Source organism: Theobroma cacao, chromosome 4 (assembly GCF_000208745.1).
Source record: "Theobroma cacao cultivar B97-61/B2 chromosome 4, Criollo_cocoa_genome_V2, whole genome shotgun sequence".
Classification (NCBI taxonomy): Eukaryota; Viridiplantae; Streptophyta; class Magnoliopsida; order Malvales; family Malvaceae; genus Theobroma; species Theobroma cacao.
This window is the reverse complement of record NC_030853.1, coordinates 25,576,624-25,603,088: the sequence shown is the minus strand read 5'-3', so window position 1 is coordinate 25,603,088 and position 26,465 is coordinate 25,576,624. Positions and strand designations below refer to the sequence as shown.

Here is a 26,465-nt window from a genome sequence, read left to right as displayed (position 1 = left end):
AACATTCCCATTTGGACTATTAACTGAAATTTTGTATATATGATAATGTAATGTAGTTATGGTAGATCCAGTTGGATCAATACTGAATGAGTTCATTGTACCTGCTATACTGGTTTTGTTGATGGGTCTTTTATTTTTGTGATCGGCGTTTCTCCTTCTGATTGCAATTCCTCTACAATGTTTATGCTAGGAAGGATTTTTCCAAATATACGGAAAGTTTTAAATTTTAATATTTTTCTTGCTTTAGCAGAAGTCAAGAATCCCTTTTTGAATCGACAACTGAGTGTAAGATGCAGGCAATTACATAAAAAAAAGAAACCAACTTTATAAGGCAGATGAAAGACCAGATGTGAATTCAAGTTCGGTTCTTGTGGCTATAGAATGAATGAACATGACTGGAGCTGCTGATCATGGAGTAGAGAATATTGCAAAAGGTGATAAAATACCTGGACGCCGAGCAATGAAAGAGTTATAGAGGAGCGCCTGGCAATGAAAATGAAAGGAATTACTTTAGCTAAATGCAGGCTTCTGAATTTAAAGCTGTTACAGGGGATGGAATGGACGATTCTATGAGGAAGTCGGAACACGGTTAAACAACATAGCTAAAAGTATTACTAAATTCAACTAAAGTAGGATTAAATTCAATGGCGACAGGAGGAGATTTCAAAGTAGAAAATGACCAGCAGAACGATCCCCAAGGAAGCCAGGAAGAGCTTGAAATCAATACTCACAAGGGACATCATGTAGATTGCGTTGGTGAAACCAATAAAGGCGCGGATTCAGTTGCTGAAAAATGAAGAATGTTCCTTCTTAGTTCACTTTATCGGCCAAAATGCTTGCCTAGGTCATTGTACAATTCTTTATATATATATACACACACACAGCCACATATATATATTAAAAATAAAATAATTTATTATATCATGTTAGGCCAAACAACTCTTATAACATCAGCTAATAAATATGTAAAGAAAGGTAATTGTAGACATGGCATTTTATCACTTCTCTTTCTTTTTATTGCATTTGTTTTAATTATTTTATTTTTTTCTACCTAAATAATTTCATTCTTTTAAGCGAGTTATTTAAGGCCTGTTTTGTCTCTTATTTGGGCCCAAGTTAGATTAACTCTGGTTTTCAAATTGGGTTTTGGATCCAATTCAATTTTCTTTTCTTTGAATTTTTATTTTATTTTGTTAAAATTTTAAGTAAAAAAATTATAAATTATATAAAAAAAGGGAGAGGAGAAACAGGGGATGTGGGTGCCTTGGGCAGCCGCCTACAAGTGGCTCCTACAGCCAACGGTACCTGCATTTAGCAATTTTTTTTTTTGAAAGGTGGATTTTATTAGTCATGCAACTAATATGTCATTCCCAAGCTATAGCCGCAATTATCTGAACTTCATTCACGATTTTTGATCAAATTCTTAGTCCGACAAATTTATGGTAACGAAGCAAAAGAAATCGTGATGCAATTAAAATATCTTTCATGGATTTATTATACCACCATATCTAGAGAAAACAAAGAAGAAACGATCACATATATTGTACTATCAAATTGCAATGCTTTAGTATGTTTTTTCCAACTAAAATAATGGTTTTCTTTGTTTCCCTTTTGGGTGTTAATCTGAAAACAGTTTTTAGACATGTGATATTTGCAACTATATATAATGTAGGCCAAACTGTTTTCGTGGAATAAGTTGGTTTCTCAGGGCGGCAGCACTGTTGGTCAATACAGTCGGTCTTTGAAAAATGAGGGAGAGCTCTGGCAAGCCTACCTAATTTCACACTTTGGCGTCCGCAACAGATCCAAGATTATTCAACCTACACTTCTCATCATCGACAGATTTTAATTCTTCACCTGGAATTGCTGAAGACATTCCACACTTCAAAATGAACACACAAAATGGATGGAGGGGAAAGAAAATGATATTAATCCTATTATGTTGTCATTATAAGTTTTAAAAATATATAAATATTGATGAGATGAGACCTTATCTCTGTAGTAAAAAGAAGGTTCTGAATCCCTTAAGTATCATACTCATGTCCTAGTACTACTGCATGTGAGTCTGATCAAACTTCATGTTAATTTCCGTACGCTGTTTTGCTTGCCCCTTTCACCATCCCACTTTTGTTTTAGCAAACCCAAGTATTATGATTAATGATCTCAACAGTCAAGCATACAAGGACTGAAAAATCGAGATACGTATTTAAGATGTTCAAAGATTTGTTATTTTCCATCTATATATACATTGTCAATTATAACAGCTGAGAATAAAGAGTTTTCTTCTTTGAAAGCTCGAGAGGAAATCATTAATAATTTTATTAATTTTTATAATATGATGGAATGAAAGGACTAATGCTAATTAGTTAAAGATAAAAACCCATTCACGTGATGACACCGCAGCGGTCAAGAGGAACTAACAAAGCTAGAGACTAGTTGAATTTAAAAGAAGTTAGCAATTAGAGATGTTCTTAGGAAATTTTGGAGTGAAATATATGACGCACTGCAACATATAATATATATTAACTACAACACCTAGCGTTTAGAATCAAACTTATACCGCGCAAAGAAGAATTCAATATTATTCACCTGGCGGCTTAAAGCATTACGTACCCTCCGTGATATATTCCTTTAAATAAGGGGAACTCTGATAAACTTAGCACAAAATCATAATTTTCAAACATAAGCAAACTCATAGCACAAAATCAGTTTCTAAAATGAAGTCTCTTCAGTACTCAATGTTTACATTACTTTTTGTTGTTCTCTTCTCATTGTCATGGGCAACTTCAGCTCAAACCCATGAGAATTTTCTTCATTGCCTTTCTTCACTTCGTTCTCAAGACTCATCTTCCATTTCTAAAGTTATCTACACACAAAGCAATTCATCATATTCCTCTATTTTGGAGTCCACAATTCATAATCTTAGATTCTCAACGCCAACTACACCTAAACCTTTGGTTATTGTAACACCTTTGCATGCTTCTCATATTCAAGCAGTAATTTATTGTTCAAGAAAATACGAGTTCCAAATTAGAACTTGATGGGGTGGTCATGATTTTGAAGGTCTTTCTTATGTTTATGAAGTTCCGTATGTCATCATTGATTAATTTGGTTAACTTTCGGTCAATTGATGTTGATGAAGAAAATAAAGTGGCATGGGTTCAATCAGGTGCAATTATTGGAGAATTGTATTATAGAATTGCTGAAAAGAGCAAAAGTCTTGCCTTTCTAGGTGCTCTTTGTCACACTATGGGGATTGGGGGATACTTTAGCGGAGGAGGTTATGGCTTATTGTTTCGAAAATACGGTCTTGCAGCTGATAATATGATTGATGCACAACTTATTGATGTTAATGGGAGAGTTCTGGACAGAAAATCCATGGGAGAAGATTTATTTTGGGCCATTCGAGGAGGTGGAGGGGGTAGCTTCGGTATTGTCCTTGCGTGGAAAGTAAAGTTGGTTCCCGTTCCAACCACTGTGACTGTATTCTCAATCAGCAGGACCTTGGAACAAAATGCCACCCAACTTCTTCATCGTTGGCAATCCATTGCACACAAGCTTCCATACAATATATATTCTGTCGTTTCAGTGACAAGGGTGAATTCTAGTCAAGAGGGGAAGATGACTATTCAAGCTTCCTTTAGTTCCTTGTTTCTTGGTGGTGTAAATGAGCTCATTTCATTAATGTAAGAGAGATTCCCTGCGCTTGGACTTGTTAAGGAAGACTGCACTGAAATGAGCTGGATTGAATCTATTCTTTATCTCGGCCAACTTCCAAATGAAACTTTAGATATTTTACTTGACAGGAGTTACAGGAGTCCTCTTCTTAGTCCTTCCTTCAAATCAAAATCTGATTATGTGAAGAAACCTATTCCTGAATATGTATTCGAGGGGATATGGTCCCAACTTCTCGAGGAAGAAGCACAATTTGCAAGTTTAAATTTTATTGCTTACGGAGGCAAAATGGACGAAATTCCGGAGACTGCAACACCATTCCCACATAGAGTTGGCAATTTGTACAAAATCGTATATAGAGTCGGCTGGCAAGAAGAGGACAATATAAATTCTCAAAGGTATATAAGTTGGATGAGGAAACTTTACAGGTACACGAGCTCCTTTGTTTCGAAATCTCCACGAGAAGCGTATATTAATTATAGAGATTTTGATATCGGAATGAATAATAAAGATAACACAAGTTATGCACAAGCTAGAGTTTGGGGTTGTAAATATTTTAAGAATAATTTTGATACGTTGGTATATGTTAAGACGAAAATTGATCCAGAAAATTTCTTTAAGCATGAACAAAGTATTCCTCTTTTATTTTCCTAATCCTGAAGATCATATCATAAATTGAATATGTATTCTAATAAATTATGTACCATGAATTCGTTTTGGTTTATAATTATAGGTTTTGTCTAAAATAAAATTTTAGCATTTATCTGCCAAATTTTTACTCAATATTGTGATGTGCAATGAATAGGATATTCTTTTCTTTATATTTAAGGAGATCTTTAGATTTTTTATTGTTATATAATGCAACTGATCTTAATGCTCTTTATAATTTGATCATATAAATCTCACCTTTTTATAAAAGTCTTAATTTTTGTCCGATCATGTGTTTAAGGGAGATTTGAAATATATAATATGTACTCTCTTAAGTTCTTATTTTATGTTTTTGAAATGAACCCAAAAGGATTTGTTCAGATTAAATACCAACAAGCTGCGCCAAAGATGTGAATAAAGTATCTACTAAATTATGTGACAAGCTGGATATATAAAAAAGATTAAATTATACAATTAATTTCTATCCTTTATAAAAAAAATGTGAATTCAATCTCTATACAATAATTTGTATAAATTAAATTTTTATATTTTTCTAATTTATTAATTTTTTAAGAATTAATTGTATAATTGAACTAAAAAAATTATATAAATTACAATTATCTCTAAATAAATACACCTTTTATAAATAGTCTAGAGAAATTATTCTTTTTATTGTTTTGTAAAGAAACACATCTACATAAACATACTTCCTTACATACACACACACACTATATACATATATATCTATATAATACTGTTTTTTTAAGTCATTGTTAAATATACGAACAATCAAATATAAACCTAATTGAAACAAAATCAAAATTCAATCTCAAACAAGATATCCACACGGCTGTAATAGCAACTAGCAAGGTTAATCATGTCTTACCGCCACCTGTTTTGGCTAAACTTTGGATCCTCTCGGGACAAAAGATTCATTGATGCCCACCCGTCTTTTCTTTTTGGGTCCTCAAAGATTTGATAGAATCTAATGGGGTAATAATATCATTGCTTACAATACCTATTGCATTAACTTTTTCTGATGAATTATTTAGAGCAACAAGTTTCTCAAAAGTATTCCTGTTTTGGCGGTGAAGTAAAGAAAAAAAAAAAACAAAGAAGAAATTAATTTATTTGGGTGAACAAGTTATATACTCTATAACAGTTGTCATATTTTATTTGAAAGTCAAATAAAATCTTATAGGTGAATCAGTAAATCATTAATTAGAATTATCGACAATCAACATTTATTAAATGAGTTTACCCAAAAACACGTTTCCTTATTTTCATACAACACGATAAATATATTTGGAATATTTGAAATCAAAATGTTTGTTTATTATTATATTTACGGCCACTTTCTCTTGTCTTGTCCGCTAGAATTGTCCATTTTGGTTCAATTAACCGATAAAAAACACGTTTCAAATTTGGAGATTGAAATTTGCTGGATCTAGATGCTCGAGCTAAAGCTAGATATATACTTTTTTAAATATTAAATGCGTCACTCGATTTAGATGATACGGTCAAAATCTCATGGATATGACTCATCTAGATTTTGAGGCTTCGCTTATGGTCTTATCCAAAGTCCAAGTCGGCCAAAATTTTCGAGGAAAATTAATGGGCTTCCTTAATATGCTTTGCCTAATAGTCTTCAGACTTTTCAAAGCACCCTGGAGCCAAGAGGTTCACATCCTCAAAGCCGTGTGCAAGCATTGCTCTCTCTACTATAAATAAGGGAAATCCTGATAAACAGATATGCATAAAATCAAGTTCAGAAAACAAACCTTCTCACTTTTCAATGTCTCCATTTCTTTTGCTTGTTCTCGTCTCATTGTCATGGGCAATTTCAGCGAATGCGCATGAGAATGATTTTCTTCATTGCCTTTCTTCTTTTCATTCCAAGGACACATCTCCCATCTCTAAAGTCATCTACACGCCAAATAATTCTTCATATTCATCTGTTTTGGAGTCTTCTATTCAAAATCTTAGGTTCTCTGAACCAACTACCCCTAAACCTTTGATCATTATAACACCAAAGCATACTTCCCATATTCAAGCATCAATTCATTGCTCAAGAAAATATGGGTTTCAAATTAGAATTCGAAGTGGTGGCCATGATTTTGAAGGTCTTTCTTATGTCTCTCATGTTCCATTTATCATCGTTGATTTGGTCAACTTTCGATCAGTTGACATTGATGACAAGAATAAAGTTGCATGGATTCAATCTGGTGCAATTCTTGGTGAATTTTACTATGGAATTGCCCAAAAAAGTAGAACTCTTGCCTTTCCAGCTGGTGTTTGTCATACTGTGGGTATTGGTGGGTACTTCAGCGGAGGAGGTTATGGTTTATTATTTCGAAAATATGGTCTTGCCGTGGATAATATAATCGATGCTCTATTTATCGATGTTAATGGAAGAATTCTTGACAGAGAATCCATGGGGGAAGATCTGTTTTGGGCTATTCGAGGAGGTGGAGGGGGTAGCTTCGGAATTGTCCTCGCATGGAAAGTAAAGTTGGTTTCTGTTCCGGCGACTGTGACGGTATTCAGGATTAGCAGGACCTTGGAACAAAATGCAACTAAACTTGTTCACCGTTGGCAATACGTTGCGCACAAACTTCCTGATGATATGTTCTCTGCTGTTACAATGAGAAGGGTAAATTCTAGTCAAGATGGCAAAAGAACAATTCTGGCTTCCTTTAGCTCCTTTTTTCTTGGTGGCATTGATGAGCTCATTCCATTGATGCAAGAGAGATTTCCTGAGCTTGGGTTAGTGAAGGAAGATTGCACTGAAATGAGTTGGATCGAATCTATTCTCTACTTTGGCCAAATTCAAAATAAATCGTTGGATATTTTACTCGACAGGAGTTACAAGACTACTCTTAATGGTCCATCTTTCAAAACAAAATCTGATTATGTGAAAAAACCTATTCCTGAGACTGCACTCGAAGAGATATGGTCAAAACTTTATGAAGAAGATGCAGAATCTGCTGTTATAGGTTTTATTGCTTATGGGGGAAAAATGGATGAGATTACAGAGTCTGCAACTCCATTTCCACACAGAGCTGGCAACTTATACAAAATTGTATACACTGTGGGCTGGCAACAAGAAGACAACATAAAATCTAGAAGGTACATAACTTGGATCAGAAAACTTTACAGTTTCATGAACTCTTTTGTCTCTAAATCTCCACGACAGGCATACATTAATTACAGAGACAATGACATCGGAGTTAACAACAAAGGCAACACAAGTTATGTTCAAGCACGTATTTGGGGCCGTAAATATTTTAAGAATAATTTTGATAAATTAGTACAAGTTAAAACAATAATTGATCCTGAAAATTTCTTTAAACATGAACAAAGCATTCCTCCTCTTTTATCTTGATAAAAGAAAAGAGGTCATTATTGTAACCCTTGGCGTCGAGAATAAATAATAAAAAAGATCTTGATTTGAGTGTCTTGATCAAAATTTTTTATCTTGTGAGTTGGATGCCTAGTTGTCAATTTTACATTTTACTCATTACCTTTACTTTTGTAATCACATTTATTATTATTATTATTATTATTTGTACATCTTACTATTGTGTGACATGGAAGGTATGGTCTTTCCTTAAAAAGAAAGAAATAGGGTGAGAGGTGGTCTTCTCTTGGAAAAAAAGGGCAGACTTCGTTTTTTTTTTAAATGCTGTTTGTTGGCCAAAGTGCCATTCCAAGTCTCTTTCATTTAAAAAAAACTTTGCATAGCATTCAGACTTGATTTGGGTAAAAGAGAACTATACAATTGTCAAAAGAGTTAATCGCACACAACCTATAGGCGGTAGGGGTCATAAACCCCTTAAATCTATCATAGTATATACAATCACCTCATTTCCTCGAAACAGTAAAAAGAGGCATAGAATCAGGTCCACAAGGCTAGACGGACACAACACTACAAGAATGAAAACTGCATAATGAATCATTCATCCTAAAGCACAAACCACCCCCTATTTCTCAAAAACAACCAACAAGGGCTTTGAAGAAAGCCTACCGGCTTCCTAACAGCATGATCACAGGAAGCCATCCCGAAGCAGAGTCCCTGCATCCCACGGAACAGATGGGGGGACACAGATCCCTGTGAACTGGAAACCAAGTCAACAGCACCACTCAGCCGTAACCCAAAGCAGCAAGCAGCGCACACAACCAGAAAAAGAAGTCATCACAAAGAAAAAGTCACTGCATCCAAAGGGCATGCAAGAAACGCAGGGTACATAACACAGGAAAAGAACCACACGAACATGACCCAAAGAAGATCACCATCACAGAGGTCCAATCAATCCACTACAACCACAGAGCACAGAACCCAGAAAGCAAAATCACACACCGAAAGCTCCACGGAAAACCAACCCATAAAAGAACACCATCAAACAGCTCCAAAAAACCAGCAGCCATCACACAGCACCATTAATGGATCAGAAAATTCCCTTAGCCTTTCAAAACCTGAAGCAGATTTCGTTTTTTTATTCTGAAATTAATTGACGTTAGAAGTTGGTGGGTTGAGTAATGATGGAAACAGGAGGCCAAAAGAAAAGTTAGCCTAGGGTAAATATTGTATTTATAGTTATAATAAAATCTTTGGATTACTACAATTTAAATGTGAAGTATCCATATTTGTCAGTTTCTTTTGTTTCATGTAATTTGATCTAAAAAAGTATAAATTAGAATTTTAGAGAATGAAAAGATTTAGATGGAGAATGCAGTGACCCTAAATATACACTGGAAAATTACACTGAGATGGCAATCCCTCAACAAGAAAACAAGAAGATTTTCGCCAGAACCTAAGTCCAAAAGCAACCTGGCCTTTTCTTGTTGCTCGCTGTCGTTATTGATGTCTTTATTAAAGCTTGAATTTTTTTCCCTAAATTTGGCAGTTAGTTTTCAAGGACATAATGATTCAACATGATACATTCTTTGAACCTGTTGAAATGGCTCTCTGTTTTTCTGGGACAAAAAGATTGAAAATCGGGGAAAATTAGGCTGAACAGGAAACAGAGTTAAAACATTTGTACTGCGAGGACTAAACTTAGCAGTTAGAAACGGTTTTTGGGAAATATGAGAAAACGCTGTGTTTGGTAGGAGGGAAAAAGAAAAAAAAAAAAAAGGAGTGAAAGGAATAATTACTTTCTTTCATCATTTTATTTGTTTGGTAAGAAGGAAATTGGAGGAAGGCAGGAAGGAAAATGAGTGAATTTGTAATTTTCACTACTCTCAAATCCAATCCTTGGAAAAGAGGAAGGAAAATATCCGTTCAACTTAAATTAATGATTTTATTCATAATTTTGCACATGATCTCTTTCTTTTCCTCTATTTTCCACCCTTCGGATCAAATTCAGGGAAACAAAATGATTTTCCTATCTCTCCTCCTTTTTCCTTTCCTCACCTAATTCCTTTCTCTCCATTTTCCTTCCTCCCTACCAAACATTGCTTAAATAAATTGACACCGCCTGAATATATACTTGTCTAATTGCTTGAACTTGTTGATGGTTTGGAGGTTGAAGGTTGGGCTTCCTCCTTGATGGTTTATAGTTACGTTTCTTTTGTTCAATGAACTATCAGCTTTTTAAAAAAAAAAAATTGCTTAAACTTGTGTTTTTTTTTTCAGAAAAATAATCAACTAAAAAAAGAAGACAACACTTTTGTCTTCCTCCCCTTTCGGTACCATGCAAAACAAACATATATAACTCAAATATAAAAATGTAAGCCACGAATGAAAAGTAAGAGAATTATATCATAACACCAAGATAATATCAATTTCCAAGCTACAACTTACAATGTTGTTAGCTACTTGGAAAGCTATAATACTATGTACATGGTTTTACCTTAAAATCTTTGTGATCAGTGGGTTTCATTATGCTGGTTTCAAACTTTATACAATCTCAAAATAATTGATCCTCTGCTTCATAATCTATCAGGTTGGGAATACGTGAAGAAAAAGTTATTCTGATCTTCTCTGTACTTGATATCAAGAAGATATATAATATAGATTACAAGCTTACAAACTTCTCATGCACGCTTGCATGAAAATCTAACAGGTCTTACAGTCATACCCTAATATATATATATATATATATCATATAAGAATCCCTAATTTAGCATTTAACCAAACAAAGAACTATAAGAACTTCTACATATCTTCAAGGATATGCAATTACACTTTACTACTAGAGTTTTGTTTGCATGCAATATGTATTAGTGTCGACCACCAGCAGCAGCAACGAATCCACCTTTGGCAAATACACCATTAAATCTGACTCTTTTATTAACTCCACCAGCAACACTTAATTCTCCTCCACCCTAAGCACCACCATTGACACTGCCTCCTAGGCCTCCTCCACCACCCCCAAACCCACCACCTACTCCTACACCTTTGGCAAATCCACCATTAACACTGATTCCTTTATTGACTCCACTAGCAACACCAAATTCTCCTCCACTCTTAACACCACCATTGACACCGCCTCCTAAGCCTCCTTGACCGCCTCCACCACCCCCAAGCCCACCACCTATTCCGACACCTTTGGCAAATCCACCATTAACACTAATTCCTTTATTGACTCCACTAGCAACACCAACTTCTCCTCCACCATTAACACCACCATTAAAACTACCTCCTAAGCCTCCTCCACCAACCCAATGCCCATCACCGACTCCTACACCTTTGGCAAATCCACCATTAACATTGATTCCTTTATTGACTCCACCAACAACACCAACTTCTCCTCCACCCTTAGAACCACCATTAACACTGCCCACGAAGCCTCCTCCACTAGCCCCTAGCCCTGCACCTACTCCTACACCTTTGGCAAATCCACCATTAACACTGATTCCTTTATTGACTCCATCAGCAACACCAAATTCTCCTCCACCCTTAACACCACCATTGACACCACCTCCACCACCTACTCCTTCTCCTTTGGCAAATCCACCATTAGCTCTGACTCCTTCATTAACTCCATCAGCAACACCAAGTTCTCCTCCACCCTTAGCACCACCATTGGCACTACCGCTTACACTACCTCCTAATCCTCCTCCACCACTTGCATCATGCCCTCTTACTACTCTAGCGTTACCTCCGAGACTACCTCTAGCACTAGCTCCATTAGCAGTAGCAATGTCGCCACCTCCACTAAGCCCACCACCTAATTTACCTCTTGCACCTCCATCAAGTTTGTGGCCATGTCCATGACCACCATGATGTCCTCCGCCTATATCATGGCCACCACCTAACTGCCCTCCTACTCCACCACCAAGGCTGCTAGCACCACTTAATCCACCTTTAGCTCCACCATCAACGACACCAACACCACCCATTCCAGTTCTTTGTCCACCACCAAGTCCACCACTACCACTTAGGCCTCCCCCACTACCCAACCCTCCACCAACACCAGCCCCAAGACTGCCACCACCAAGTCCACCTCCTGCTATTGCACCAAGCTTGTGGCCACCATTTATGCCACCAAATAGTCCTCCACCTTGACTATGGCCACCACTTAGCTTCCATTCTGCTTCACCATTAAGGTTGCCAACACCCCTACCAATACCTTTTCTTCCACTAAAATCACCTGTGACACCCCCACCTCCGCCAAAATCACCACCTAAATCCCTATTTTTTTCATGTAAAAAACGACCTCCATTGGTCTCAAACAAAGATGAACGATGAAGCAAACCCTTGTCAACTCCATTAACTTGAGGATAATTAGCAATCACAACACTATCTACAAGAAGAACACACAAGAAAGCAACCACAAAGCAATGAGAAAAAACAACCATTATTGGCTAAAACCTTGAGCAAAAATTAGCTTACAAGAGTTGTTTTGTGACAAAATAACTATATCCTTTTCTCACTAACGAACTATGGATATTGTTTCAATCTCCTGGAGATTTCCTATCTTATTTTTTTTTTGTTGGTTACTTTTACTTATGAAGAAAGGGAATATTTATATAGAGGAGGGGAGAGGGGGGAAGGGGGGACTGAATTTACTCAGAGCCTAATTAAAAGGCCAAGCTTAAAGCAAGGGAGTAAAAATCGTTCCACCAGCCCCTAAAACTAGAAATCCAATTGCAAACCATTCAACTCATCAACAGAATTTTTTCCATTTTTTATTTTTTCAACTAGCCATCGAACAGACAAGTCCACTTTCTTTTCCATTATTTCCATTTTTTACTTTTTTTTTAAAGGGATTTCCAATTTTGATTTTCTCATGATAATAATAAAAAAAAACATTTATTTTGCATGATAAAACAATGCATACATGGTTTAGCTAGTTACAACAAACCAAAACCACATCAGCAATGGCAACATTAAAGGTCCAAACATATGCTCCTTCGCCACTTTAGGCAATAAAATTTGCCTGTCAGACATAAAGCGGACAAGTTATAATCTTACCTAAGGACAATGATTTTGACATCTCTGGTGACCTATAACACCAAAATGACCCTATCAATTACATTGTTCCATCTTATGCCACTAATACTTGATAGCCAACCAGGGTTAGCGCCTTCTTCAGACTCCAAACTTGAGCGTGAATAAGGCACATATTAATTTGTTGGAATAAACCAAGGATTTTCATAGGAGCTTATGTGTGGTGATTTCAGTGGTAGTTTTTTTCTTTCTCAGTTTATTTTTAGTATTACTTGTAAATTAGTTTGGTGCGAGTGGTTATATGCTATAACAAGTATAAAATGTTTAGTATGCTGTCAATTTTTTTTTTAATTCGAGAGGGAGATTGGAATTTAACTATTTTAACAGGGTATATATATATATATATATACACCATTAAACTAAATATTCAAGCATATGCGTCCTCATTTATGTTTTGAAGGGTTTATACTAAAACTTTGTTATTACCAACATCTGTCAAAGTGGTTGTGGGTAGTGACTTAGTTAAAGTTTGGTGTAAGATTTTCAGTGTGACTTAAAGAATGTCTATGGAATTCAATTTGGGTAAAAGAAAATTGTGTGTCTATGATATAGCTTTTTTTTTTGTCAATTTAGAGTTAGTGAGCCAATAAATTTTTTTATTTTATGGTACTTTGATTTTTTTTCTATAATCTTGTTTCTGTTGCACGATTAAAAGGAATAGCTCAGAATTTTATGATTCCATATCTCGATTTGCTTCAGACTCATGGCATATAATTTCAGGCGAATAGGGGAAGGGTAGGGTGGTGGCAACGGGCTTAGAATGTGGTAGAAACTAGGTACAAGGATGTCTGTAACGAAGTCAGTAGATATCACAAGTCCATTTTGTTACGCAGACGAGATTTTGATCATAATCGTTGGTTGTTTAAGTAGGAAGAAAGGTACGCAATTGGAAATGCGTTTTGGCAAGAGGATGATGAGAATCAATATAGAACAAATGGTGGAGACACAATGTTGGATTTGATACACAAGCCATGAGAGCCACTCATTATAGGAAGGTTAAAGCTCTTGCTGGCATTCTTAATCCTTTCAGGAGCACAAATTGGACATGTAGGTATATACACATTCAGAAACTTTAATAAAAGATTTTATTGACTGATAAGTCGTATTGGTAACATCTTGTTAGTAATATGCTAATTACTAACATAATTTAAGGGAAGGAGGAGATGTGGAGAAGAGAGAGCATCAAGGAAGCCAATGTGCTTTGGGAATGAATTGTCATCTTCAGCAAAATTAACCTCGACACTAATGTGTCATTTCAAATCTTGAGTTTATTATGCAAAAGACTCTCATGACATAAACGGTTAGTGAGGGAGTGAAGCTGGTACATTTACAAAAGAATCATGCTACTCAATCAGATATTGATAGCATCATTTGATCTAGGATCTACCTACCTATACCAAACGCTAAGGGCAGTAGTACACAAACAATCCTTAACGTTCTACACAGAAATTTATCCGTTACATACACAAAACAGAAAGGCGCCATCAGCGTGAAACAGAAAGAGAATACCCTAACACTCTCATAGAAGCTGGGAACAACAGCCAACGTATCAGCCAACAAACCCTTCGCATCCTCAAGCGACGAGCCACTTTATTAGTGTGTTTCTATTTTAGTTCCTGGTGCTCTTACATCACAATTCACGACGAAGAAAGGCCTAATGCAAGGGTATCCACTTTCTTCTTTCTGTTCAATCTTGTTGTTGAATATCTAAGTATTCTATAGGCCAATTTTATCGAAATTTTTGTGAGCTCCAAATTGATAGCATCTTTTTGACAATTTCTCATCTTAATTTAGTACTGATGATATCATTCTTTTTTGTATATATGACCCGCACCAACTCAAGAGCATCAATAGAATTTTGAATGGCTTTTCAAGTTATTTCTGGCCTTAAAATAAACTTCTTTGTTTGATGGGTGTCAATGTGGAACAGCAAGCTTTTGAAGCTTAGGTAGCCTCTATAAAATGCAAACTTGGAAAACTTCCCACTAAATATCTCGGCTACGGCCTTCCTCTTGCTGCTAGTTCTAACTCCCTTTCTACTTAGGTAGCTTTTTTTTTTTTGATAAGTCAGCAGATTTATTAATGCATCAAACTGATACATAAACCTTGGAAAACCGAACACAGAAGTTCAACCTTCTATTTACAGGTAAAAGCCTTCCAAAAAAGTTTCCTTCACCAACACATTAGTCATTAATCACCCATGTATCCCTTTACATAGTAAGACAACATAAAGGGTCGCACCTAGTACTGCCTATGACAATCTACGGACTTGACCCCAATCCATTCTAGTTGCGCTTGCTTGCCCTCCAAAATTGGAAACACAAACTCAACATAGCATCTGTTTCGACACCCATAAATCACCAATAACCCCATACCAATCTTATTAAATCACAAGCAGCCTCAAAAATACAAAAGTCTCCAACACTTTCCAATCCAAAATAATCAATCACCTACTGTCTTGATGTCTCCGCTCTTTTTGCAATCATACCTCAACAATATTTTTCCACGGTTTTCCCCTTGTGAGGGTTCCATGCTATCTCTCAATTTCATATAGCAGCCACCAGCTTGAAAACATCCCAGGTCAATCCACCATTATGTTCCAGCTCCTCCATCCCTCTTTCCTCCATAAATAAACAAGCAATTTTGCATAGTTATGCCCCAGATCTAAATAGATAGTATATCCATGCAAAATCGCCAAATTCAAGTTTTCCATTGATGCCACTATACCTTACCAAAGCCCTAAACATACCTTGTACCCTCCTGAACTGTCTCTAAGCACACCTCCATTCACATTGAATTTAAGATAATTCGTTTTTGGGGCCGCCATGCAATCTCCTTGCTGCGAGTGATCTCTGTTGTGGTACTGCCCACACTTACGTAATAGCTGTCCACCCCTGAGCCTCCTCAATGTTTGTACTCCACTCAAGGGCTTTCAACTAATGTAAAGATTTCATTTTATTCCTCACGTTTGTGATTATTTCCCCACCCTACAGTGTCAAGCTTTCGAATTACACTGCATTTCCAATTGCACTGTTAACCATTTCAACCTGATATCATGCAGTTATGTTAACTAATGGCCTCTCATTTTCCCTTAATATTCAACATTTACAGCACCTCCAACCCTCAATATATATCCCGCGGCCTTGAGTTCATCACTCCACATCAGTCTCACATTTAATTTCAAGCATTTACAGTTCCATTCCCCTTTGGCATCAATTGCTTAGTCATAACTTCATAAGGGTTTCATTAAATTGTCAAATTCAATACTTGCATACTAAATGCCCACAGCCACCATAATGGTTTCAAACTTCAAAGCGCAAGTATCCAAACGCATAAAAGTGTCAAGTGTACAATCAAGCTACAAATGGCATGATCTATTGGCGAAGAAGACTTTAACTATGTTGAATTCATGGCAATAAAGGAAGGTTTTTTTATTTTTCACTTCATAACCTTGAGCTACTTCCCATTTGTTCATTATCGAAAGTGACTCTAGCAATGCAATTCTTTGAGTTAACGATCATTCTACTGTTTCTTGACTGATGAAACATATTATGAATCATATTGAGAGTTATAAATGTACAAATTTAGGTCTATCATTCAAGCATATTCTTTTTTTTAAATGTGAATTTATTCAACCTTAATACCGGTATATCATTTCAAGTCTCTAACCTGTTACGTCAAAGACTTCCATGGCCCTAGAAACCCGGTATAGGTGTAAAACAGTGATTAAATTACACAAAGTGAGCCAGCCAATACAAACTAGATGGCTGCTCCGCAGCACAAAAACAACCATGCAGAAAAGCCCTGTGACCATGAGAAAGGCATCAGAAAGGCAAAAACATCTTCGCCAGAAAGAGAGTCCACAATCCTAACCCCCACAACCACCCCGAGCCATCAGAAGCGACAGAGACAGAGGTTCACCAGCGAAAAGCACAAAGAAGCCATCTTCTTCAATCAGTAAAACAATGAGACGTAAAAGATGAACCAGAGCTAGCAGAAAGACATGAGAAAGCCATGCCAAGAGATCCATCACTTCATCAAACCGTTCCACGAGCAAAAAAGCTCAATGACTCACCATGCACATAGATCACGTCAATTCAATTGCAGAAAGAAAAGATGACACCCCTGCATCTAGAGAAGACAGAGACCAAACCTATGAACCTACTACCTAAAGTTGGTGTGATAGTATTCATCTGAAGTAAAAGGCCAAAGGTTCCCGTTCCTAGAACTTTACAAGCGTGGAATAAAATAGAAACCAAAGTCCCCTAACAACAAGACACTACACTCTCCTAGGTGGACACAAATTGCACACCCCCTCTCCCCACACCAAAAACACAACTCCAGTGAGTCTCTCAAGACTCCCGCAACCTCAAACTCCCACCCAAAACACATCCAAAGGGCAAAATGGTCAAGAACCCACCCTCCCCCCACAGCCAAAAAAGACCCCAATGAAAGAAAGCCTTGTGAAAAAAGAAGGCATCATGAGCCTCTCCATCAAAGAAAAGAAATAAAAGAAAAGTCAAAACAGTTCAAAATGAATCAGCCATCAGAAAATGTCTATACAAGCATACAAAATGGTGGATTCAGGCCATCCCCTTTTCCTTTTTATTCCAATTTTTTCCTTTTTCTTTTTCCTTTCTTTTTTTTACTATTTTTTTCTATCTTTCTCTTCTTCTCCTTTTTTTACTACTACAAATGGGTTGGCAAAAGTAAAGATTTTTCCTATAAGACATTCTTTTGCCTTTTTGTAATTTTTGTATTTGGGGCGTTTCTTTATCTTTTTTTCTTCTTAGGCTCGAGGAAGCTAAACTTTTCTAAGATTCTAATAAAATTCCATTGCCTTTTAAAAAAACTAACATAATCTAATATAAAGGCTAATTAATAATGCAATTTTGAGAATATACCTAAATATTTTTTATTTGAAACCAAAAAAAAAAAGGTCTAGAAACAATGGCAAAGCACTTGTACATGACCAATAGAATTCCCTACCTCCAAAAAAAAGTCTAAATGAACGAACATGTATACGATAAACCTTTTTTGCTTGAAGGTATATCAGAATCAGATAGATTTTTGCTTACTCTTTTTTTAAGAATGTTAGCTCTTGAATAACATCGAATTAATTTCACTATATGGGTTTATTTATATATGCAGATCGAGCAATGTTTATTCTCTGTCACATTGAAATCACGTCAACGTACTACTATAGGTATTTATAATTATAATAATTATGAAAGTAAGGAAAATTGCATGGAACATAAATTTCAACCTATATCGAGGTCCGAAACTGTAACACAACCCATGTGTTTGCTCTTCAATTTAATTAGGTTCTCTTTTTCTTTATATTTTGAACAACTTAAAGTAAGTTGTTCAAAATTAATTTAAAATATTATTTTAATTAAATAATAAAATAAAAAAAATAATTATGTTCATTTAAAAAATTCGCACCATGCATATAATAAAATTTGTTTTTTGGACTTGGAGGGCTAAAAATAGATTATTATTAATTAATAGCTTGAAGATGTTCAATGTAGAAAAATTAACTAAACACACTTCACACCACTTCCGAGCTCCCCTTCTTTCGTGCCAAAAAAAAAAACGTAGTTGAATATTAAAAGATTATTATTATACATTCTATGCATTGTTGGCTGTGTTTTTAAATTTTTAAAAAATAGATTAACATACATGTGATGTGTTCATGTAAATAAATATGTCAACTTAGTAATTATTATTATTTACAATTTACATAGACTCCTGATGCATTTAATTTCGTTTGTGAAATTCATAAGTTTTCGGTGTATAGGATAATAAACTATATACAGAAATGAAAGCAACTTGTGATGCAATTAAAGGAAATGGAACAACACAAATTATTAAAGGCAACATGTCATTTTATATATGTAAATTTCATTTTTTTAGTTAAATCAAAGAAATTTATTAAGCAATGAAGAGATTACGTAGCAAGAAAAAAATAAAAAAGCAGAAAACAAATACTAAAGTAGCTACAACACCCCTTAAAATCCATATAAGTTACAACAAAACTCCAAAATACTCAAACCAAAATAACCATATAACCATCAGAGTACAGAAGAAACCATTTATCCATTACAAGGGGGGCATCTACACGCTGGAAATATATATGTCTTTTAGATTATATTTGTTACGAAGACATTTTTATATATGTAATATATGATCTAAAACAGATTCTTAAAAGAAAAGGAGAACACAGTTTTATCTTTAAAAAAAAAATGAAAAGGAGAGCAACAGTGTCCATGAAGAAATGGGCATGACTTTTTCATTTCTTTTTTTTTTTTTTCAAAGCGACTTAGCAAATGCTCATAATTAAATCAACCAAAATTAACTTTCAAGCAACAAGGACTTCAAGCCAGATATGCTTCATAGTTTGCACATGCACGAATGTCTGAGTGCCCTGGTTTTATACTAAAAGGGGTAACATTAGACGAAAACCTAGTTTCTTGGGGGAAAGATGGTGAGATTAAACAAGTGAGATTTTTACAAGCAAAATTAGCTTAACTAGGTAAAGCAATGAACGAAGGAAGTAAAAAAGAAAAGAAAGAGGTTTTGGAATGTAGAGAGGAGAAGCATGAGGAGGGAAAGGGAAAGATTTTGGAAGAAAAGAAAGAGATATAGAAAGATAGAGGGGAGATAGATGTTTTCCAATGAATTGGAATTTAAAAAGTGTTTCTACATTTTCCATATTTCCATATAGTCATCGATCTATGCATTAATTTTCATATGGCTCTTGTAGGGATTGATAACTAACTTGAAAAATTAACCTACCAAAGGCTACATTCCCAAATGATAGGTATTGGGAAGATAAATGCTCCAATTTACTAGTATTACATTATCTTAAGATTCTATTCAAACTATTGCAAGGTTAGGTTTTTGCTCTAATTAGCACATTTAATTTTCAAAAAATATTTGATAACAAGGAAGAAAAATTCAAAAGATGGAAAAAAAAAAGGGTGAGTAAAGGAAAAGAAAAAAAAAGAAAGATATTTTTCATTCTTAGTGTTCAATATAAAAAGTGAAAAATAGAAAGAAAAAAATAATTGATATTCTTTTAATGTAGAGAGAAAGAGAGATTGTAAGATGTAAGAGTGCCAATTTCTTAATTAAAACAAAGAAATATAAAAGGTATTAAATTTTTTATGAGCTATAAAATAAAAAATACATCTAAATCTTAAAGTCCAAATACTATAACAAATTCTTTAGATGCAAATATAAAAGTGCAGCTAAAATAGGGTTATTAAAACCAATTTATGTTGTAGCGAAATTTTATAGTTACATGAGCTCATTTGTTTCAAATTCTTTAGATCTTGACATTAGACTTAATAACAAAGGTAACACAAGTTTTGTCTAAGCAAGTAAGTATTTGAGATCATAAATATTTCAAGAAAAATTTTGATAGATTAATCCATGTAAAAACAATTATTGATCTAAGGAACTTATTCAAGTATAAACAAAGCATCCCTCATCTTTTCCTTTGATTAAAATTTGGAATCTAAGTCGGTTGAATAATATATATTTCATTTGGTGGTTCAAAAAATAATTTACATGACATTTTCTTACAAATGCTTGTATTATAATTATTTGAAGTGGCTTAATTAATTTGCTCTAGTTTTCTTGGAAAGTCACGCACGTTATATGTGTTTTAATTTTCCAATATCATGCGGCTACTTGTTTGGCAAGTAATATCGTTGGAAGATCACACAAGAGAAATTAGTGAAATTCGTACATCTTAAAGTGGCATATCACCAACAACTCCTTATATCATGATTAAATAAAGAAGAAACAATTATCTCCGTTACTAAATTCACACTAGCTTGAAGTTTTTTTGTAAGAATAGTCAACTGAAGAAAGATTATTTTTTTTTTTTTGACCAGCAACTAATTAAGGAAAGTTCACCCCAACCACTTTCTGTCCTTTTAATTGCCGTGTAAAGGAATCTTCATATATGAACTTAAGAGTCACATGTGATCAGTCAAAAAGATAATGTAGAGAAATCAACTTTGGAGAAAATGTCACAACACCGTTGAGGGCAACAACATTTAATACTTTTATATACGAAAAACAACGACTTCTTGACTTTTGCTTATTGGCTAACCCAATGTTCAAACTTTCAAACAACCGGCAACTTAATTTAAATATGCTCGATAGTCTTCAAACACTAGGAAATTTTCCATGTATGCAAGCACTGCTCCCTGTACTACTATAAGTAAAGGCACTCTTAAGAACTCATATACACACAAAACAAACTTCATAAATGAAACCTCCTTACATTACAATGTTTTCGATTCTTGTTCTTGTTCTCTTATCCTTGTCATGGACAACTTCAGCTCAAAGCCATGAGAATTTCCTTCATTGCCTTTCCTCTCTTCATTCCGATGACTCTTCTTCCATTTCCAAAGTTATTTATACGCGAAATAATTCATCATATTCCTCCATTTTAGAGTCCTCTATTCAAAATCTTAGATTCTCTGAGCCAACTACCCCTAAACCTTTAGTCATTGTGACACCATTGCATGCTTCCCATATTCAAACTACAATATATTGTTCAAGGAAACATGAGCTTCAAATTAGAACTCGAAGTGGTGGTCATGATTTTGAAGGTCTTTCTTATGTCTCCAAAGTTCCATTTGTTATCGTTGATTTAGTTAATCTTCGAGCAGTCGATGTTGACATAGAAAGTAAAGTGGCATGGGTTCAATCTGGTGCAACTCTTGGGGAACTATATTATGGAATTGCTGAAAAAAGTAAAACTCTTGCTTTCCCTGCTGGTAATTGTCACACTGTGGGAGTTGGGGGGCACTTCAGCGGCGGGGCTTATGGTTTATTATTTCGAAAATATGGTCTTGCTGTTGATAATATAATTGATGCTCAATTTATCGATGTTAATGGGAGAATTCTCAACAGAAAATCCATGGGAGAAGATTTGTTTTGGGCAATTAGAGGAGGTGGAGGAGGTAGCTTTGGAATTGTCCTCGCATGGAAAGTAAAGTTGGTTCACGTCCCAGAAACTGTAACGGTATTCGCAATCAACAAGACCTTGGAGCAAAATGCGATCAAACTTGTTCATCGCTGGCAATATGTTGCACCCAAGCTTCCTCATGACATGTTCTCTAATGTTGTCCTAACAAAGGTGAACTCTAGTCAAGATGGGAAAAGGACAACTCTAGCTGTCTTTAGTTCCTTTTATCTTGGTGGGGTTGATGAGCTCATACCATTGATGCAAGAGAGATTTCCTGAGCTTGGATTAAGAAAGGAAGATTGTACTGAAATGAGTTGGATTGAATCTGTTATCTACTTTGGCCAAATTCAAAATGGAACTGTGGATATTTTACTTGACAGGAGTTACAAGACTACTCTTGTTAGTCCTTCATTCAAAGCAAAATCTGATTATGTGAAGGAACCTATTCCTGAAATTGCATTCACAGGAATATTGTCAAAACTTTATGAGGTAGAAGCAGAATCTGCTGGTATCGGTTTTGTTGCTTATGGAGGAAAAATGGATGAGATTCCAGAGACTGCAACTCCATTCCCACATAGAGCTGGCAACTTATACAAGATCATATATAGCGTGGGTTGGAACGAAGAAGACAACGTAAAATCCCAAAAGTACCTAAGTTGGATTAGAGATTTTTATAGCTACATGAGCTCATTTGTTTCAAAATCTCCACGAGAAGCTTATGTTAATTATAGAGATCTTGACATCGGAGTTAACAACAAAGGCAACACAAGTTTTGCGCAAGCAAGTATTTGGGGTCGTAAATATTTCAAGAAAAACTTTGACAGGTTGGTATATGTGAAGACAATGATTGATCCCAAAAATTACTTCAAGCATGAACAAAGCATCCCTCCTCTTTTCTCTTGATTAGCAAAAGCATGTTGATCGAGTATCTTGACAATAAAACTCTGTTAGACAATAAAACTTTGTTAAGAAAGTGATTTGGATGGAAGATTATATTAAATAAAAGAAAGTTCAGTGAGTTTTTTTATTACTATTTGTTTGTCACGATGATTTGAATACATGACGTAACCATAAATTATAATTTATATACCATTAGTAGATGCATAATTTTGCAATTATACAACTTTATTATTACTTTGTATTTTATGAACCATTTTTTGTACTTTTATCTAAAGTTTTATATGATTGGTGTGGGCTTAACTCCAGGATATGTGTCAAGATTCTGAAGTTAAACCCAATAAAGTTAGGATATTTAAGACACTTTTACATAGACGGTGGACCCGCAGTAGGGTCCTGAAATTCTTATGGAATTTCAGTTAAATTATATATGATGGCTGATGGTTTTGCTTCAGCAATCACCCAGTAAAAGTAGTAAAATTAATCATGTCAACCCTTCTGATCCGTTGCTTCCACCCACCTTCGACTCTCTCAATCGAAAGGGAGGACAAAACAAAATTCATGAAAGAATCCAATCAAATGATTATCACATGTTAGCAGATAGTTCTTTGCTCGAATTATAGCATCCTATGCTTTTCTTTATTTTTCTTGGAAGACAAAGTCAGACTATATTTGTAAACATATACAAACAATGTGCTTATTCCATTAAAATAAATATAGTTACATCCTTAATTAGCGCAGTATAAATTAAAAAATAAAGTTTAAGAGCTAGCGAAACACAAACAACGCGGTTAATCAATGTGTGTTATTAAACCTCGTTTAAGGGGTCATTAATTATTTCTACACATCATTTTTTTGTGAATCCTTTTTTGAAAAAATATATATTATTATCACTAATAATATTCCTTCCTACACTGTACTAGAACTATTAGTCAAAAAATTTAAGTGAAGTGGCTTAATTAATGTACTTGAGTTTCTCCGGAAAGCCAAGCGCTTAGATCAGTCGTTTCTATGTTTTCAAAATCCAAGCACTTTGCATCACGTGGCTACTTGTTTGACAAGCAAATAGAGCTCGATAGGCAGCACAAGAGAATTTTCTACATCTTGCGTTCAAATGTGTCTTGTTCATAGTAAACAACTAGGCTTTAAATTCCTTGCTTAAACAAATTGTATTCTTGTTAGCTAGGACCAGGTGCATCCATTTAATTTCTTGCTAAACTTGTAAACGTTTAATCTTATCTGGATGATATTGTAAAGAAGAAACAACTATATGTCCATTAAGAAATTGACACCGGTAGCTAGAATATTTGAAAGAGACTTAACATTGCTTGAATATTTCTTCTTGTAAGAATAGTCAACTAAAGCAAGCTCACTCCCACTCATATTCTCTCCTTGTAATTACGTGCAAAATGATAATGTTGACTAATTAATTTGAAATAAATGTAACAACACTGTTCAGGGAAAGAATATTTTCTTTTTTTCTGTATGGAAAACGACTTCTTGACCTTTGCTTTGCTGATTGGCTTCACCCTTAATGTTCAAACTTTCAAACAACGGTAAGGCTTAATTTCAATATGCTCGATAGTCTTTAAACAATAGGAAAATTCCAAGTATGCAAGCATTGATTCCTGTACTACTATAAATGAAGGCACTCCAAACGAAGTGATACGCACAAAACCAACTTCAGATATGAACTCTTGTTACTTTTCAATGTTTCCTATTCTTTTCCTTGTTCTCTTATCATCGTCATGGGCAACTTTAGCTCAAAGCCACAACAAATTCCTTCATTGCCTTTCTTCTTTTCATTCTGAGGACTCCTCTTCCATTTCTAAAGTCATTTATACACCATATAATTCATCATATTCTTCTATTTTGGAGTCTTCTATTCGAAATCTTAGATTCTCTGAACCAGATACTCCTAAACCTTTAGTCATAGTGGCACCATTGCATGCTTCCCACATTCAAATTACAATATATTGTTCAAGAAAACACGAGCTTCAAATTAGGATTCGAAGTGGTGGTCATGATTATGAAGGTCTTTCTTATACTTCCGAAGTTCCATTTGTCATCATTGATTTGGTTAATTTTCGAGCAATCGATGTTGATGTAGAAAATAAAGTGGCATGGGTTCAATCTGGTGCTACTCTCGGGGAACTATATTATGGAATTGCTGAAAGAAGTAGAACTCTTACCTTCCCTGCTGGTGTTTGCCACACTGTGGGAGTTGGGGGGTACTTCAGCGGCGGAGGTTATGGTTTATTATTTCGGAAATACGGTCTAGCTGTTGATAATATAATTGATGCTCAATTTGTCGATACTAATGGGAGAATTCTCAATAGAAAATCCATGGGAGAAGATTTGTTTTGGGCAATTCGAGGAGGTGGAGGAGGTAGCTTTGGAATTGTCCTCGCGTGGAAAGTAAAGTTGGTTCATGTTCCAGCAACTGTTACAGTATTCACAGTGAGCAAGACCTTGGAACAGAATGCAACCAAACTTGTTCATCTCTGGCAATATGTTGCACCCAAGCTTCCTCATGACATATTCTCTAGTATTTCCTTTAGAAAGGTGAACTCTAGTCAAGATGGGCAAAGGACAATTCTAGCTTCCTTTCATTCCTTGTATCTTGGTGAGGTTGATGAGCTCATTCCATTGATGCAAGAGAGATTTCCTGAGCTTGGACTAAGGAAGGAAGATTGTACTGAAATGAGTTGGATTGAATCTATTCTCTACTTTCGCCAAATTCAAAATGGAACCATGGATATATTACTTGACAGGAGCTACAAGACTACTCTTGTTGGTCCTTCATTCAAAATGAAATCTGACTATGTGAAGGAACCTATTCCTGAAACTTCATTTACAGGAATATGGTCAAAACTTTATGATGTAGACGCAGAATTTGTCGGTATCAGTTTTGTTGCTTATGGAGGAAAAATGGATGAGATTCCAGAGACCGCAACTCCATTCCCACATAGAGCTGGCAACTTGTACAAGATCATATATAATGTGGGTTGGAAAGAAAAAGACAACATAAAATCTCAAAAGTACTTGAGTTGGATTAGAAATTTTTATGGTTACATGAGCTCATTTGTTTCAAAACATCCACGAGAAGCTTATGTTAACTATAGAGATCTCGACATCGGACTTAATAACAAAGGTAACACAAGTTTTGAGCAAGCAAGTATTTGGGGTCATAAGTATTTCAAGAAGAACTTTGATAGGTTGGTACATGTGAAGACAATGATTGACCCAAAGAATTTTTTCAAGCATGAACAAAGCATCCCTCCTCTTTTCTCTTGATTAAAGAAAAGATGCCTTGAAAGTAACCTTGACAATAAAAATTTGTTAAAAAAGTGATTTGGATGGAAAATTATGTTAAATAAATAAAAGCTGTGTGAGTTTTTTTCTTACTTTTTTTGCCGCGAAAAGCCTAATTAATAAATTATGTACCATTTGCAGATGCATAATTTTGTAATCATACAGTTTTACTATTACTTTGTATTTTAAGGACTAATTTTTATATTTTTGGTTTAATGTTTATTCACGTGCAATAATTATATAACTGGTAAGGGCTTAATTATTGTAAGATACATGGCAAGATTCTAAAGTTAAAAGCAAATAATTGAGATGATTAAGAGATTTTTGGTTTGATTAGCTCAAAGCGGGATGTTTAAGAAACATTATTTCTTAACACTTCTTCGAGAATTGGGTTCTTCTCATGTGACATCGTTTGATGCATGGTATCTTGAACTTTATTGTGTACTGTCACCTTCTCATTGAATCATGTAACATCTCTACCAT

At 35.1% G+C, this 26,465-nt stretch overlaps 4 protein-coding genes and 1 pseudogene across 4 annotated transcripts; 4 read left to right on the top strand and 1 right to left on the bottom strand.

The window, feature by feature from the left end:
* On the top strand, positions 2,712 to 4,329 carry LOC108661681 (annotated as a pseudogene).
* Positions 6,071 to 7,852, top strand: LOC18602612 (cannabidiolic acid synthase). Its single transcript, XM_007034110.2, has one exon. The coding sequence runs from the start codon at positions 6,119 to 6,121 to the stop codon at positions 7,706 to 7,708; it is 1,590 nt and encodes a 529-aa protein (XP_007034172.2). The 5' UTR covers positions 6,071 to 6,118; the 3' UTR covers positions 7,709 to 7,852.
* On the bottom strand, positions 10,654 to 12,129 carry LOC18602610 (glycine-rich cell wall structural protein). Its single transcript, XM_018119089.1, has one exon. It carries the CDS (start codon positions 12,127 to 12,129, stop codon positions 10,654 to 10,656), a length of 1,476 nt encoding a protein of 491 aa, XP_017974578.1.
* LOC18602609 (cannabidiolic acid synthase) lies at positions 21,033 to 22,784 on the top strand. Its single transcript, XM_007034107.2, has one exon. The coding sequence runs from the start codon at positions 21,066 to 21,068 to the stop codon at positions 22,671 to 22,673; it is 1,608 nt and encodes a 535-aa protein (XP_007034169.2). The 5' UTR covers positions 21,033 to 21,065; the 3' UTR covers positions 22,674 to 22,784.
* LOC108661528 (cannabidiolic acid synthase-like) lies at positions 24,341 to 26,047 on the top strand. The gene has a single exon (XM_018118926.1). It carries the CDS (start codon positions 24,357 to 24,359, stop codon positions 25,962 to 25,964), a length of 1,608 nt encoding a protein of 535 aa, XP_017974415.1. The 5' UTR covers positions 24,341 to 24,356; the 3' UTR covers positions 25,965 to 26,047.